At 40.0% G+C, this 16,500-nt stretch overlaps 2 protein-coding genes and 2 long non-coding RNA genes across 6 annotated transcripts; all 4 read left to right on the forward strand.

Moving 5' to 3' along the window:
- Window positions 1-539: 539 nt before the first annotated feature.
- On the forward strand, window positions 540-4,144 carry LOC134182616 (uncharacterized). 3 transcript variants are annotated; one of them, XM_062650047.1, is made up of 7 exons: window positions 540-623; window positions 691-776; window positions 1,967-2,368; window positions 3,418-3,547; window positions 3,606-3,714; window positions 3,782-3,973; window positions 4,031-4,144. In XM_062650047.1, exons 1-6 carry the CDS (start codon window positions 599-601, stop codon window positions 3,924-3,926), a joined length of 897 nt encoding a protein of 298 aa, XP_062506031.1. In that variant the 5' UTR covers window positions 540-598; the 3' UTR covers window positions 3,927-3,973; window positions 4,031-4,144. The 3 variants fall into 3 exon arrangements, with proteins under 3 accessions (XP_062506031.1, XP_062506033.1, XP_062506032.1); XM_062650049.1 differs by lacking the exon at window positions 4,031-4,144 and having other exon boundaries at window positions 3,778-3,919; XM_062650048.1 differs by lacking the exon at window positions 4,031-4,144 and having other exon boundaries at window positions 3,606-3,919.
- A 5,467-nt stretch (window positions 4,145-9,611) lies between these two features.
- On the forward strand, window positions 9,612-11,387 carry LOC134181812 (galectin-4-like). Its single transcript, XM_062649079.1, has 2 exons — window positions 9,612-9,638; window positions 10,950-11,387. The coding sequence occupies exons 1-2, from the start codon at window positions 9,618-9,620 to the stop codon at window positions 11,385-11,387; spliced, it is 459 nt and encodes a 152-aa protein (XP_062505063.1). The 5' UTR covers window positions 9,612-9,617.
- Window positions 11,388-11,593: 206 nt separating this feature from the next.
- Window positions 11,594-12,412, forward strand: LOC134182794 (uncharacterized). The gene is made up of 3 exons (XR_009970421.1): window positions 11,594-11,706; window positions 11,916-12,025; window positions 12,083-12,412. It is a non-coding gene; the product is annotated as an uncharacterized LOC134182794 (long non-coding RNA).
- Window positions 12,413-14,495: 2,083 nt separating this feature from the next.
- On the forward strand, window positions 14,496-15,008 carry LOC134181847 (uncharacterized). The gene is made up of 3 exons (XR_009970209.1): window positions 14,496-14,605; window positions 14,674-14,869; window positions 14,927-15,008. It is a non-coding gene; the product is annotated as an uncharacterized LOC134181847 (long non-coding RNA).
- Window positions 15,009-16,500: the final 1,492 nt, after the last annotated feature.

Consider the following 16,500-nt stretch of genomic DNA (forward strand, 5'->3'; position numbering starts at 1 on the left):
AGCATGCATTAACCACTTCTAGACTTGCAGTGCATACACGGTATACTTCAATTATGTTGATTTGGAAGCACCAATAGTTTGAGCTTGTTGGTGTCGTTCGCCTGTCGATCAATCTTTTGTGTGTTAGCTAAGCTACATGCACAGAAAATTTATTAGATTAGGTGTTTAGTAATTGCTACGGCATCCGTTGTTCAGGCTCTTGCTGTTGTCTAGCTAACTTTGCAACGTGATCGACACCACGCCACTGTTGGGTTGGGTGGTACGTATGTGTACAAGTGGGTCTGCGATAATTGAGTGCAAAGGCTACAGTACGTCACTGCCGGGTGGCAAGTTAGTGTGATCTAGAACCTTTGAAGCCTTGCTGACAAGGTATGATCAGCAAAGGCAATAACAGAATTAGATAGACGCCTAATGGTTTATAAGTTATCGAGCACACAAGATTTCGGCGTGCTCACGCAGTTACCCAGATAGTTAAATAAACAAGTTTATGTGGTTTCATCTAGTGCAAGCTACTGAGCATGCGTGACCACAAGCCTTTGCGACTCGCTGTGGGTGACAACGACAAACGGTTTGAGCACGATCTCAACTTGAAATCACAATGAGTGAAGACCTTGACTTCGCACGTAAGTTACAGATTGTTTACAGTAGTTACCGACGTCTGTACAGACCTTAGTTTGCCCACTTCTCTAGCTACAGCTTCTAGCACAAGTGCGACAGAGGACCGCCAAGAAAGCATTCCAAACGTGGTCCAGGACGACGAGAGGGCTTTTCACGAGGTAATAAAGCTTTACCTAGTGTATTTTAACTTTTACTTTACATCTCTAGAAAACCGGATATTTGTATTAGCTCTCGCGAGGTCAACCGGAAAGAGGAAGTAATTTAGCCTCTATAGATATATTTGTGAACGTTCGATCTCAAGATTGACACGAATTGTGGTGTCTAACTAATTAGATTTGTTAGACATGGCGATGACAGTATGCGAAGCTTGTCTGGCGTCCAGGCGCTTCGCAAACGTTTACTTTACCGATACGACGGTTTTCTATCGTTTTAGCTATGCATGGCGTTGTCTCTTGCAACTAAAAAGCGCTACAAAATTTTAAATTACCAATGGTGAATATCTTTACAGAAATACTTATTTAAATAAGTTAATTAATTAGCTGCTAGTACAGTACAGTAGATATACATGTTAGAGACAGATTTATAACTTTAGTCCCGCACTTAAAAACCTGCCAGACTCGTTTGAAGCCGGCCAGCTCAATATAGGATAGTATAAAGCCATGCAGTCAGCCAGATTTGAACTATCGCTAATCTAAAATGGTCAGCCTAGCTTGAACAATTCGCCTGATTTGGAAGCCGTTAACTTGACAAAGAAACAATTGCTGCATGGCAGCGTTGAAGAGTAATATTGGAATTGATTGATAAAAATAATTCACAAAAGCTTACTAGATCTAGGAGATTTGGAAGTTTTGAGAAATTTAGTAAAATTGTAAACTTAAAAAGAAGTTTGAGACAGTTTCAAGAAATAGAATGCGATTCTAAATCAGTCCAGACCATCTCAAGACAGTCTTAATTAATTATGTTAATGAGCCGTGTACGTCTCCCCATTCTAAACCATCTAGATAAGTTAGTAAGTGCATGGTCTCCTACCATACATACGACTGTCTTTCTTAGTGATTGATATTGTGGTCTTGTTTTTGTTTGCTAAAATGTATGAATATTAGAAGACCAGAAAAGATAAAGAAATGTGTTGCTAAGTGGCCTCGTACCCAGACGCGGTACACGTACGCGTTGTTTTCAGAGTTGTTAAACATTACTCTGAATCGGAGTAATTTAGGAGTGGCATTGTCTAGAACGATTGAACCGTAAACCAACGAAAGGTTATTGCTACGTGTAATTGTTCTGGAGCTCTTCTAAATCTCTGTAGTAGCTATAAAAGGCTGATCTGTCTGTCTGTCTGTCTGTCTAGAATATTTCTACAATTTCTTCTCCTTTCTTGACGAATACTGCGGGAAAAATTGTCTACATCGAATTTCTGCTATCGAGTGACACGTGCCTCTTTTCCATTGATTTCTTTACGACTGATGACGACAGTGGAATTGCTTTTCACATGGAAATACGATCTGATGACCAACTTGTAACCTTCAATTTTAAGAAGGATAACACTTGGGGACAAACAGCAACAGCGGCTCGATTTCCACTTGAACATGGAGAACGGTTCGTCTTGACAATCGAGACAACAGCTGGATGCTATGAGACAAAAGTGAATGGCAAGCTTCTGTATGCTTTTAACCATCGATGGCCCATAGAATCAGTCAAACGATTTCGGATGATTCAAGAGCAATTGAAAGACGTACAAGTGTCAGTTAATGTAAGTTTAGATATAATTTATTACTGATTAACATATAATTTATTATTAATTAAGATATAATTTATTATTAATTAAAATATAATTTATTATTAATTAAGATATAATTTATTATTAATTAAAATATAATTTATTATTAATTAAGATATAATTTATAAGTGATTAACATATAATTATGACGGATTAACATAATTTATTATTAATTAATTAAGATATAATTTATTATTTATTAATTAAAATATAATTTGTAAGTAATTAACATATAATTATTGATTAACATATAATTATTATTTATTAACATATAATTTATTATTGATTAACATATAATTTATTAACATGTTATTAATTAACATATAATTTATTATTAATTAACATATAATTTATTATTTATTAACATATAATTTGTTATTGATTAACACATAACTTATTATTGATTAACATATAATTTATTATTTATTAACATATAATTTATTGACGCTTGGGTATTCACATGCTTGTCTAGAAGTCGTCAAATAGCCAATGGAAAGTATCGAAACGAATTGCAAATGTCTATAGGATTCTAATGGCAACAGCACGGCTTTCTTCAATTAACGAAATATTCTCGTGTTTTTCGTCTCAACCTTTTAATTATGCTTTCGCTTGTCGTTTCTCTTTCTTGTCTAACTTAATTTCATTTCTTCTGTTATTTTTAATCTATTGTAACACACACACACACACACACACACACAAACACACACAAACACACACACACACACACACACACACACACACACACACACACACACACACACACACACACCACACACACACACACACACACACACACACACACACACACACACACACACACACACACACACACACACACACACCACACACGTGACTTTCCTAACTGTCAACAAGTTTTATGATTTGCTAATTTTTATTAGATAAGCTAATGTACTTTTTCGTTCAGGATTTTTGTTTGAACAATTATGTAATTCTACTAACGTTTAAACACAAATTCAACTTGGCGTCTAGTGAATAACTGAAAACGGTTCTCGTTTACTTAGGGTTCGTGGACTATCAAAAATTTGACTAACGTCCGTGTCTCGATCACAAGCAGGCGCTCCGGCCTCAACCTGCTGGTCAAGAAGGATGCCAGAACTATCACAACTGGGAAACAGAAAAAAAGTGCAAAAGGTTGTGGTCTCAACAATTCATCATTTTGTTTAGCTTTGTATTATTTCTTATTCAATAGCTCAGTTTGATTTTGCCCAACGATATGATGTAGGCGTATACACGATACGAAACATCAAATTTGACGACAAGTACTTAGCCATCATAAAGAAGGAGCTGCTCGCGGGAAGGTGGTTCTTTGTTGCACATGCGGAATACGACAAAAGATCGATATCTTGGGATTTGCTTGACAGGTAGAGGACGGCGAGGACAACGCTTTTCGGGTCACCGAAACAAACGATGGCTATTATCGCTTTCGATCTCACAAAAACTCGGAATGGTACATCGGTGTCGACGAAACAGGCAAAATAGTTTCTCCTACGGATGTGACTCACGATTGTGATACCCGATCTCATTTCTACAATGGTTATAATTGGGAACATTCACCTTGTAAGTGTAAACACTCATTGTTCAGAAATCTGTTATGAAATGTTTTACTCTTGGTAGCTTTTGTTGTTGCAAGTTCAACCGACTGAATTGAAAATTTTCGTGCTGTCGACTGAATTTTTGAATATCAGTTGTTGTTTACGTTACACGTGAAATGCTGATACGTAGTCTTCAAAGCCGGTTCACACACCCTACGCTGGACGAACGTAACGTGACGTAACGTGACGCAACGCAACGTAACGTAACGTAACGTAACCCAACATTGCGAGCGTCGTCTGTAAACCAAGTGACGTTACGATACTCTACGTTACGTTACGTTACGTTACATTACGTTACGTTACGTTACGTTGGAATAGGATTGTGTTCTATTTTGAGGTAAAGGACCGGAACGCTTGATCATTAAGGTTTTGAGCAATTCAGCTCATTATTTCTTTAACCAATCGTACGATAGCTAAGACAGTGACGCGACCAAAGGTCAGCTAGGGTACGCAACATTAGGTAAAGACGTTAATCGAACGTATTCTATGAATAGCATCTACGTTACGTTACGTTACATTACGTTACGGTGCTTAACGTTCCACTACGTTACATAACGTTACATTTGGCCAATGAGATCTGTAAACCGGCCTTAAGGCTGCATGGTTTACAGTAACTTACGCAAGTTGAGCGTCAGCCTACGTATAACTTTAACGTAGTCAGAAGCTGTAATTCAGTGATTTATACAGTAACATGTCTGAGCGCGACCCAGCAACGTCCATATCAGCTGCGAACAGTGTCTGGCGTCGATAACGTGAGTAAAAGCGCGACAGCCGATTGGTCTAGCTAGAAACCGGACTATTTTCGGTTTACATTGCGTTGACGCTCAACTAGAGCTTGAGTCCAACGTCTCGATGCTGGTCAGAACGTATATGGCGTCTCGGCGAAAGGTGTTAACATGTTTACAGTAGGATGCTGACGTTACGTTGGCGTTACGCTTGGCTGACGCTCGGCTTGTGTGTGTGTGTGTGTGTGTGTGTGTGTGTGTGTGTGTGTGTGTGTGTGTGTGTGTGTGTGTGTGTGTGTGTGTGTGTGTGTGTGTGTGTGTGTGTGTGTGTGTGTGTGTGTGTGTGTGTGTGCGTGCGTGTGTGTGTGTGTGTGTGTGTGTGTGTGTGTGTGTGTGTGTGTGTGTGTGTGTGTGACTGTTGACAATGCGATGATGCAGTCGTTAGAAACTGCTGTTGATCATGGCTATAAACATTATTTTTGGTTATTGTAGGTTACCTCACCAGTATCCTGTTGTTGATGTTATTACATGCTCTTCTGAAGTGAAACCTGTTGTATTCTTACGAGTTCTCGAATACATTTACATTGGTTGCTTTCACCTTGAAAGTATCAATGCAAATCTACTAGGCGAAGTGGAGTCTCTCGGTAAGACATTCCACATCTCTCAGTTGGTACGCTACTGTCGCTACCTCCGAAGCGAAAATCAAGGTCGAGCTTTTAGAATTACAACAGCCGTTAGAGAGAGCTTTTAAGACGTGTTACAAAGTCGGTTTGTTAACCGTGTGGCTCTGGCCGACACGTGGTTTGTTGTCAATGAAGTTGAAATTCCAGTTCATGCTCCACTGTTAGTTGGACGATGTGACGTCATGGCCGCCATGTTGACCAGAAGTGGATTTCTTGAAAGCAAGACAAGAAGGGTGACAAATAACGAAGTCATGTTGGGTGTGGTGGTTGAGTAATGTTGTTGTATGTAGATAGGTTAGCATCAAGGAAACATCAATCGAGAGTTTTCTCTCTCTGTTGGAATATCTCTACACAGACAGAGCTCGTTTAGGTAAAACAGATCCGATAGACCTTCTTGCTCTCGCCGATCGATTCTGCCTTCCTCGGCTTGTATCTCTATGCGAGCTACATATAGCCAAAGAGGTGGAAACACTTATGAGGTGTACTATATGATTACGATTTCAACATAATCGGTCTGTCACGATCATCAGCGTTGAACTTGATGGTGTCAAGTGTTTTTATGTTGTTTGATTAGGTTTGTTGCTTACGGCTCAATTCTATCATGCAACACAGCTTCGTATGTGGTGTCTCGACATGATAGCAAACAAATTTGAGACGTTGAAGACAAAGCCAGAATTCACGTTGATAGAAGGTAACAACTTGGTGTACATCGAAGAACACAAGTTTCCACCTCAGGCTGTTCTTGACGAGGAAAGAGAATACCAGATAGCTACGAAAGCACTTTCCGGAGATCGGACAGGAAAAAGGTGTAGTGTTATGTAATCATCGTTTCATAAGTTTATCGATTGTAAACATTTTGAGACAGTCAAGACAATTTTTATTACAAATTTGTGTTTTATGAACTTTCATGGTAGTAATGTAGTCTCTGATAGTAGACTCTGAGACTTACGCTACAATTTGACATTAGCAGTCATTAATAAAGTGGAAGTCTTCATACTGATATCCGACTGAATTTTGTGTGCACGTACCTTGTTGCTAGCGCGTTAGTATGTCCTAACATGTGCTGATAGGATCAGAATACAAGTCTCGGATGTGTTGCCTCTCGGTTGATTAGATGCTATTGTCTCCAAACTTCAGGGCCAGCAGAGCACTCTAGATGTTGTGTGGGCCAGATCTTGCTTGGTAAAGCCACGCCCACAATAAATTTAAAAATTTACTAATTCACTTGCTGGTGGAAGTTCAATTTTCAAAAGTTGGGTAGGCCATGACCCACTTGCCCCATCCTGCTTTGCAGGCTCTGCCTTTTAACTTTGAATTTAGGTAGCTAGTGTGGCTGGCTACAATCTGGGACGTTTGGTATTTGTCTAAACGTGTGATGTTGCTATTGGATTTTTTGAATGGGGTGGTTCAATAGATTTGCCGGTGATTTACTGTTGCCTTTTGATTGTCTTTTCTTTACCCTCTGCTCTTATTGTGGCTTTATCATTACTGGCGGTTTACTTTCAAGCCGCGGTAGAGTGTTTATCTTGACTACACAAACCACTCGGAGACTTGACAGCAATTTGTATTCAAAAAGACAGCATTTACGTTACTGTCAGTCTCTAGATCCAGTTCTCTATGTAAGCGTCTAGAAATTACTAGACTACGAGAAAGGGAAACAACGGTTTCAGGCAGTTCTTCGTAAAACGAGGGGTTGAAGAGTGGGTGTGACACAAAGGAATTGATAGGTTTTCGTATAATATAGACCTTTATATTATAGACCTTTCCCTATCTTTGTGGGCAAATGCTGTATACTTTTTATTTGCCCTGGTTGTTTGCCATTCCCATGGTGGGTGTAGTATTTGAAGAGGTGTTCTTTACACATATGGGGGTACACGTGACACAAAGGTTGCTAGACAGCATATTTAGAACAATGTTTATTACACGTACATTTGTAAGCGAATGAAATCAGCATCATAGTCATCATTGGTAGTACATGATAGTATATACAGAGCAAATTGCTAGTCACTTTGGTTATACTGTTATGAAACGTCACCAAACAACTGCGTTTCCGAACAACACAAGATTACAATTGTGCTGAAAGCATTACACACTATACCTCTCTATAGTACTACACTACTATACATTTCTCTCTCTTGACTCCTGAATCCCTCTTAGAAACCTAATCTGTCAGGTTTCTTTTAAACTTGTTATGATCTTCGGGAGAAGGGCAGTTTCCTGACTTACCTTGGGCTCTCCAAATTGAAAGTTTCTGTTGAGCGAACCAGCAAGTATTCGTGACAGACGGTGCAGTGTTTGTGCTGGACTGTGGGCTTCGTAACAGTTGGACTCTTTCTAGTCCATGGCTTGTTCAGCTCGTAAGACTCTCTCCGGTTGCTCTGGTAATAGTGTTTTCGATACAGCCTCTTCTGAACCTTTCAGATCCCTCAAAGTCTTGCATGTCTAGTCTTTGGACCCTAACCCTATGTATGGTCTTGGTGTGAGTGTCCATGAATGAGACGGCCATCATCTAACTGAATCTTGCACCATGTGCAGTGCCAACGTCTTAAATGTGAACATATCACCTCTTTAGCGTTTGATTCTTCTGCCTTTGAGCCAACGTACGGCATCTAGCCTGCTCAAGGCATCACTTACAATTCCACTGGCGTTCTGGCTAAATTCTGTATGATACATTCGTTTCCGCTACTATATGCATTATTTTCTTTAGTGCGCGGTGTGTTCTAGAGTTCAAACGAAAATGAGTACAGTAGAAGGCGTCAAATTTACACTCCCGTTTATCCACCAATTTTCTCTAACCCTTGTAGGAAAACACAGCTTTGATGCAAGTGATGTGACCACAATCATATTATATATATATATATATATATATATATATATATATATATATATAGGTTTCCTACCGTCCTGATAACAACAGATTGCGTACTGCACACCATCACTTGAAGCGAAGTCTCAAGACGTAATAATTGAATCAACTCTAACGGCTTCTGCTTTAATTAAGTATATTCTGTTCTTGAGCGTCATAGCTAAACCGCGTAAAGGTTCTTTTAGTTCACTTTGCTAGAAAACAGCAATCTAAACAATGGCAGAATTTTTTATTAAATTTTACGAAGTTTTGCTTGAACCTTATCACTGGGTCGTGCATGTGTCCTTTAGTAACTAGTTGACGGATGCCGCCAACGTGTGTCCAAATGTGCCATCAACTATATAATAAAGCACAACCTCTACTACTCTAACCTTTTGGTACATTGCTTACAGTTACACGGAAGTCTTATACCAGCAGATGATCGAGTTTTGTAGGTTTCCGCAGTGGAAGTGGAAGACAAAGTGCATTGTTCACCTCTGGACTCTTCCGGAGAACTTTCCTGGCAGACTACCAAAAGTTACACCTATCCGGCTGATCCAGTAATATCGCCGAACTCCTAATACGTTCACCAGTCGACAGCAAGAAACGCTTATTTGCTACACAGTATATCTATGGCTGAGACGAGGACAAAGAATCAAGATCTACAGGTAAAGAAAAGATCCAACTTTATATTCATGTGTACATATACATTGGCTAATTAATAAATGGGATACAAGGCGTGTGCGTGCGTGTTTGTAGTCTCTAGGTTGACATCGTGAGCTCATGGATTTTGTCTACCGTTACACATGCAGTATCATTCTATAGCACAGTTATTCACCATTTTGAGGCATATTTGCTTGGAGGTGGAGATTGTCTGGTGTACGTTACGCACATGCCTTCCACATTGCGAACGTTCACATCCGTTAAATTTAGTTCTGGTCTCAGAATTAATTATTGTTAGTTTGAAGTGGTAAACTGAAAAGTTGGAGTCTGTTTATCAGATGAAAATTGTAGTAACTAAATGTTTAGCTTTATATGTGCGTTTCGTCGAAATTGCGAGAGAAAACGTGAATGGACAGTAGCAAGGTAGGAGGTTAGGGGTACAGTAGGGGTTAGGGTTAGGGGTAGGTTAGGGTAAATATTTTAACCCCTTCTTTTTTGACGCCGTTGTTAGGAAGACAAGACAGAGAGTGGTAATTCAGCCAGTGACATCTCTTGCTTCTCGGTCTGTCGAGAGTCTAAGGTTACTACGTACTATGTGGCTATATCCGGGACTTTATTCTACGAGATCGAGGCTTCTTTGGCGTTACATGTTTTGTGCCACATCCGTGTCTCTGCGTATTACTGAAAGGCGCGATGCATACACAGGTCGAAAAGGTAAGGTAGGCAGGAATAGCGAGTGTCTAGATGTAGAAAGGGCTAACTACAGTACACTATCTATAGAATTATACGAAACTCTGGAAGATGATACATTGCGAGGGCGGTGGAACCGGGGCCCCCACCAATATCGGCATCGCCCGCTAATACTGGACGATAATCGAAGAAAATAGTTTGTTAGTTGCGAGTCTAGAGAAATAATAGTGGATGGTGCAGTTGACTCGCGTGTGTGCATGCTGCTCTGGCTACTTCTGTCACAGATTGGCGGCAGTCTGTTACGAAAATTTTTGCCCCTCCAATCCAAAGGAGCTTCCGGCCGCATGCTATTGGTAAAACTTTGTCTCTGTGTAACTAACTAAGGTTGAGAGACCCTACGAACGATCACGTGCGACGAGAAATTAACGATGTCACGTGCTATATCTAGTAGTCTACGTAGCATCCATGTTCACGCTAGTGTGAACAACCGCCTAGGTAGCTATACCGTAGTTAGGAATTTATATAGCTATAGTTGCAACTACACTATAACTAGCAGTGCGAACAAGGTCACCGGCAAGGAGACGGGAAGCCGTGCAGTAGTACATGATGGCTACAACTCTACAGCAGTACAGACGACCAGGTACACAATCGACCATTGAGCATTGAGTTTTGTGCATTGTGTTTGCAGTCACTAGGTCAGAATGTGAATTGCTTATACTAGAGGAGTAAACTCTATTACCTCATCAAATCATGCTGTGCTGCTTGGACTATAGACATGTATACATTTAGTGCCAACTACCAGCAGTTTTCCACTCTAGGGATCGACATTGGCTTTTACTGAAAGGGAAGGTTGCTACACGAAAAGGACGTGCAGTGCGTTTCTAGCTAGTCAACGAGGAAAGAATGTGACCGTATCGTCGAGGTTGTGAATCGGTTTCACCCAGCAACACATCTACATCTTTCTTGGCTTTACTCGATAATTAATTAATTAATTAACTAACTAACGACGCTTTTGACTAAGGGTGCTGTGCAAGACTTCACAAAATGTAGCACTACGATTTGGCCTCTTATCTGTCTTGGTAGAGTAATGAGGAAAACAACTAGGAGCACAGGAACTAACATAAGCCACACGTTACGTATAGTTTGTATTGCACGTGTTTGGCACAACAGAAATATGCCTGCTGTTTGACAGACAGAATACCTAAAACTGATTATACTTTACAAGGAGCTGTCCATAGCCAAACCATTCCATTTCTATTTCAGGATATGGTTGAATTTAATTATTTAATCCGTACCAATTGTCACACATTAGTAAATGCGATCTTTGTATTGCAGATTACTCTACCGTTTTCTCATCCTTATCTGACCAACAGCCCTGGAAGAAGTATTTACATTAACGGAAAATTGTCAGAGAATCCGTATCGATTTAGTGTGAATTTTTTCACTACTGATGATCCTGATGACGACAGTGGTAGCGCCCTCACTATTGATATTCGATTTGATGAACGTGCTGCGGTGTTTAACTCCAAAACAGGCGGAGTATGGAATGTTGAAGAGAGAGCGGATAGTTTTCCGTTTGTGCCTGGCGAAATATTTCTTTTCACCGTATTGACAACCGAACAGTTCTATGACATCAAAGTGAATGATGAACATCTATATTCTTTCAATCATCGTCTGTCTATAGACTCTGTCAGGCGACTTGGAATCAATCAGGAGCAAATTGCAGAAATTTCTACCGTCGATCTGTTGCAAGTTTATGTAGATGTAAGTTAATTAGCAAATATATTAATTATTTAACTCACCAACTAAAAGTAGACGCATGCAGACCAGTTCGTTTGTCTGCCTGTTTGGTTTTCATCTAACGGACTTTGAGACTTGAATTAATTAATTCATTAAACCAATCGCAGTTTATTGACTTCGTGTGAGGATGTTCGTTAATTACTGTATATTGTTGTTTAACATCAGGGTTCGTGGACTGAACAAGATTTGGATGGGACGAAGGTATCTCTGACGAGCAGGGCATCGGAATTGAACGTCTATGTGGGAAGCGATGCCACAACAGTAGCAGCTGGATCTGTACAAAACAGAAAAGGTCATTTTAATCTAATTAGGTTACTAAGCGTTTGTCCAGAGGCGTCGCTCAATAGGGGCCTGGGTGGGCCATGGCCCCCCAATATTAGTAGGCGTGGCCGTCTAGACAATTGACAATAGACAATAATCCTAGCGCTGCCCCCCCCCCCCAATTTTGGACGTCCAGCGACGCCTCTGGTTTGTCTTAATTAATTCTAATTTGTCTTACAGCTAAATTTACTCTCGAGAAACAGCCAGAGGGAATAAATATATACACTTTGAGAAACGAGAGATATAGAAGGCAATTTTTGACAATCACTACAGAAAAGCAACTAGAAGCGGTATCGTATTATTTGGAGTGATCAATTCATTTTCAACATCATTTATAATATTTTTAGAATCGTAAAAGTGACAACTCTAACTTTCGCGTAACTGAGACAAACGAAAGTTACTACAGATTTGAATCTGTTTCCTTCCCAAGGTCCTTCATAGGTGTCAACACTAGAGGGGAAATTGTTCCTCCCGATCGGGTAGTACTTGGTCCTGAATCTCAATTCTACGATGGCAGTTCTAATACAAGATCGAAATCGTCTTCAGACAATTATTGCAAATGTCAACTGATTTAAAAATTGACGGTTGTTTTTAGGTTGTCTACAGAAAATTGCTGTCTATAGATTGTTTTAGTGGTTATTGTTTATCAGCATTACGCGTACACTGTCTTAGTTTATTCTGCTCTCTGTCCCTCTTCTCTACGTAGTATTTGCTGTGTAGTGTGTTGATTAGTTAAATGGATATACGGGAACTAAGCAGTGATGACGGGGTTTGACTGAGTTCATTCTAATTTATAGTTGCATGCAGTGTGTTGCTTTTCACTACATGGCGTCAGGAGTGCTAGCGACAAAACCTACTAGAGTAGAATGGCACAGATATAAAAGGTATGGAGACATTGAGTTATGAGTGATAAAATCAGAGTTGGCAAGCTCCGGGCAAGTGTAGCTGTATACTATAGTATAATGTTACCAAGAGCGGCCTAAACCATCTAGATAAGTTAGTAAGTGCATGGTCTCCTACCATACATACGACTGTCTTTCTTAGTGATTGATATTGTGGTCTTGTTTTTGTTTGCTAAAATGTATGAATACTAAAAGACCAGAAAAGATAAAGAAATGGGTTGCTTCCAGGCGTCGTACCCAGACCCTCGTGCGCGGACAAATGGTCCCGTACACGGTCACTGCCGCTGTGCGGTACACGTACACGTTGTTTTCAGAGTTGTTAAACATTATTCCGGATTGGAGTAATCTAGGAGTGACATTGTCTAGAACGATTGAACTGTAAACCAACGAAAGGTTATTGCTACGTGTAATTGTTCTGGAGCTCTTCTAAATCTCTGTAGTAGCTATAAAAGGCTGATCCGTCTGTCTGTCTGTCTAGAATATTTCTACAATTTCTTCTCCTTTCTTGACGAATACTGCGGGAAAGATTGTCTACATCGAATTTCTGCTAGCGAGTGATACGTGCCTCTTTTCCATCGATCTCTTCACGACTGATGACGACAGTGGAATTGCTTTTCACATGGAAATACGATCTGATGACCAACTTGTAACCTTCAATTCTAAGAAAGATAACAATTGGGGACAAACAGAAACAACAGATCGATTTCCGTTTGAACATGGAGGACGTTTCGTCTTGACAATCGAAACAACAGCTGGATACTATAAGACAAAAGTGAATGGCAAGCTTCTGTATGCTTTTAACCATCGATGGCCCATAGAATCAGTCAAACGATTTCGGATGATTCAAGAGCAATTTAAAGACGTACAAGTGTCAGTTAATGTAAGTTTAGATATAATTTATTACTGATTAACATATAATTTATTTTTAATTAAGATATAATTTATAAGTGATTAACATATAATTTATTATTAATTAACATATAATTTATTATTTATTACCATATAATTTATTATTGATTAACATATAATTTATTATTAATTAACATATAATTATTATAAATTGACATGTAATTTATTAACATATAATTTATTGACGCTTGGGTATTTACATGCTTGTCTAGAAGTCGTCAAATAGCCAATGGAAAGTATTGAAACGAATTGCCAATGTTTATAGGATCGTAATGGCAACTGCATGGCTTTCTTCAATTAACGAAATATTCTCGTGTTTTCTCGTCTCAACCTTTCAATTATGCTTTTGCTTGTCGTTTCTCTTTCTTGTCTAACTTAAGTTCATTTCTTCTGTTATATTTTTAATCTATTGTAACACACACACACACACACACACACACACACACACACACACACACACACACACACACACACACACACACACACACACACACACACACACACACACACACACACACACACATACATACACACACACACACACACACACACACACACACACACACACACACACACACACACACACACACACCACATGCGACTTTTCTAACTGTCAACAAGTTTTATGATTTGCTAATTTCTATTAGATAAGCTAATGTACTTCTTCGTTCAGGATTTTTGTTTAAATAATTAAGTAATTCTACTAACGTTTAAACACAAATTCAACTTGGCGTCTAGTGAATAACTGAAAACGGTTCTCGTTTACTTAGGGTTCGTGGACTATCAAAAATTTGACTAACGTCCGTGTCTTGATCACAAGCAGGTGCTCCGACGTCAACCTGCTGGTCAGGAGGGATGCCAAAACTATCACAACTGGGAAACAGAAAAGTGCAAAAGGTTGTGGTCTCAACAATTCACCATTTTGTTTAGCTTTGCATTATTTCTTATTCAATAGCTCAGTTTCATTTTGCCCATCGACATGATATAGGCGTATACACGCTACGAAACATCAGATATGACGACAAGTACTTAGCCATCATAGAGAATGAGCTGCTCGCGGTAAGGTGGTTTTTTGTTGCGCATGTGCAATACGACAAAAGATCGATATCTTGGGATTTGCTTGACAGGTAGAGGACGGCGAGTACAACACTTTTTGGGTCACCGAAATAAACGATGGCTATTATCGCTTTCGAGCTTACAAAAACTTGGAATGGTACATCGGTGTCGACGAAACAGGCAAAATAGTTTCTCCTACAGATGTGACTCACGATTGTGATATCCGATCTCATTTCTACGACGGTTATAATCGGGAACATTCACCTCGTAAGTGTAAACACTCATTGTTCAGAAATCTGTTATGAAATGTTTTGCTCTTGGTAGCTTTTGTTGTTGCAATTTCAACCGACTGAATTGACACATTTCGTGCTGTCGACTGAATTTTGAATATCAGTTGTTGTTTACGTTACACATGAAGTGCTGATACGTAGTCTCAAAGGTAGGTTCACAGATCATACGCTGGACAAACGTAACGTGACATAACGTAACGTGACGCAACGTAACGTAACGTAACCTAACATTGCGAGCGCCGTCTGTGAGCCAGGTGACGCTACGCTACGTTACGTTACGTTACGTTACCTTACGTTACGTTACGTTGGAATAGGATTGTGTTCTATTTCGAGGTCAAGGACCGGAACGTTTGACTCTTAGGGTTTGAGCAATACAGTCCCTGGTTTCTTTAACCAATCGTACGATTGCTAAGACAGTGACGCTACCAAAGGTCAGCTAGGGTACGCAACATTAGCAGACTCGCACCCAGTCCTCCTCCTCACGCGAGCTCCACGTGTTTTGGCACGTGCTTTTTTGTTCCGCTCGCCAGAAGGACTGGTAACATATTATGTCATGTGATCATTTATTTCATTAGCTTAATTAGAAACCGATCCTGTAAATTGTTGCCACCTGCACTGATAATATGGTGTCGAGTAATTCGTCTCACGAGAGCACAATGCTAAACGTCGCAAGCCAACACAAAAACACAAAGCTTTACGCTCTTTCTAGGGACTGCTCAGAAATTAGAGTTACAAAGTAGATCGCTTTCGTTGCAACGAGCGAAAACGTCGCTTCATGAACATTGTAGCTTCACTATCCAGCGGTAGCGAATGCACCTTGTACGCGCTCCTGTCGTCTATTGGCTACCATTCACTTCGTACTGAGCAGCTAGAGACATCTCTGTCAATCTGGCTGGAGAAGACGTCGTTGTCGTAATGTCCACAGCAGAGACACTATTAAATGAGCTTGAATCTTTTGCGTGACGCTGACCATTGCTAATAACTGTCTAATTGGCAAGGTAATTTCTACTCAATTCATTCTAATAGAATCCTACGCGTGCCCTTGTAACAACATTTTTTCGTCTCGCTTTACAGTTTCGACCAATCAATACACCGAAAACCTACCACGTGAAGAAGTTCTTCACGTGACATAAGATGTTACCAGTCTTTCTCCTGGCAAGTGGAACAAAAATCACGTGCCAAAACACGTGGAGCGCGCGCGAGGAGTAGAACTGGGTACGAGTCTACAACATTAGATAAAGACGTTGAACGGACGTACTCTATGAATAGCATCTACGTTACGTTACGTTACTGTGTTTACGTTCCACTACGTTTCATAACGTTACATTTGGCCAATGAGATCTGTGAACCGGCTGCATGGTTTACACTAACTTACGCAAGTTGAGCGTCAGCCTACGTATATCGTTAACGTAGTCAGACGCTGTAATTATTGATGTACATAGTAACATGCCTGAGCGCGACCCAGCAACGTCCATATCAGCTGCAAACAGTCTGGCGTCAATCACGTGAGTAAAAGCGCGACAGCCGATTGATCTAGCTAGAAACCGGACTATTTCTGGTTTACATTACGTTGACGCTCAAATAGAGCTCGGGTCCAACGTCTTGATG

Source organism: Corticium candelabrum, chromosome 7 (genome assembly GCF_963422355.1).
Source record: "Corticium candelabrum chromosome 7, ooCorCand1.1, whole genome shotgun sequence".
Classification (NCBI taxonomy): domain Eukaryota; kingdom Metazoa; phylum Porifera; class Homoscleromorpha; order Homosclerophorida; family Plakinidae; genus Corticium; species Corticium candelabrum.

What these genes read in the sequence shown, in the direction of transcription:
- LOC134182616 (XM_062650047.1), top strand. Translation starts at nt 599, where the DNA reads ATGAGTGAAGACCTTGACTTCGCAC. An exon ending in ACGAGAGGGCTTTTCACGAG is followed by an intron (nt 777 to 1,966) that starts GTAATAAAGCTT and finishes CTGTCTGTCTAG; the next exon opens with AATATTTCTACAATTTCTTC. An exon ending in ACGTACAAGTGTCAGTTAAT is followed by an intron (nt 2,369 to 3,417) that starts GTAAGTTTAGAT and finishes TCGTTTACTTAG; the next exon opens with GGTTCGTGGACTATCAAAAA.
- LOC134181812 (XM_062649079.1), top strand. Translation starts at nt 9,618, where the DNA reads ATGCATACACAGGTCGAAAAG. An exon ending in TGCATACACAGGTCGAAAAG is followed by an intron (nt 9,639 to 10,949) that starts GTAAGGTAGGCA and finishes TTTGTATTGCAG; the next exon opens with ATTACTCTACCGTTTTCTCA.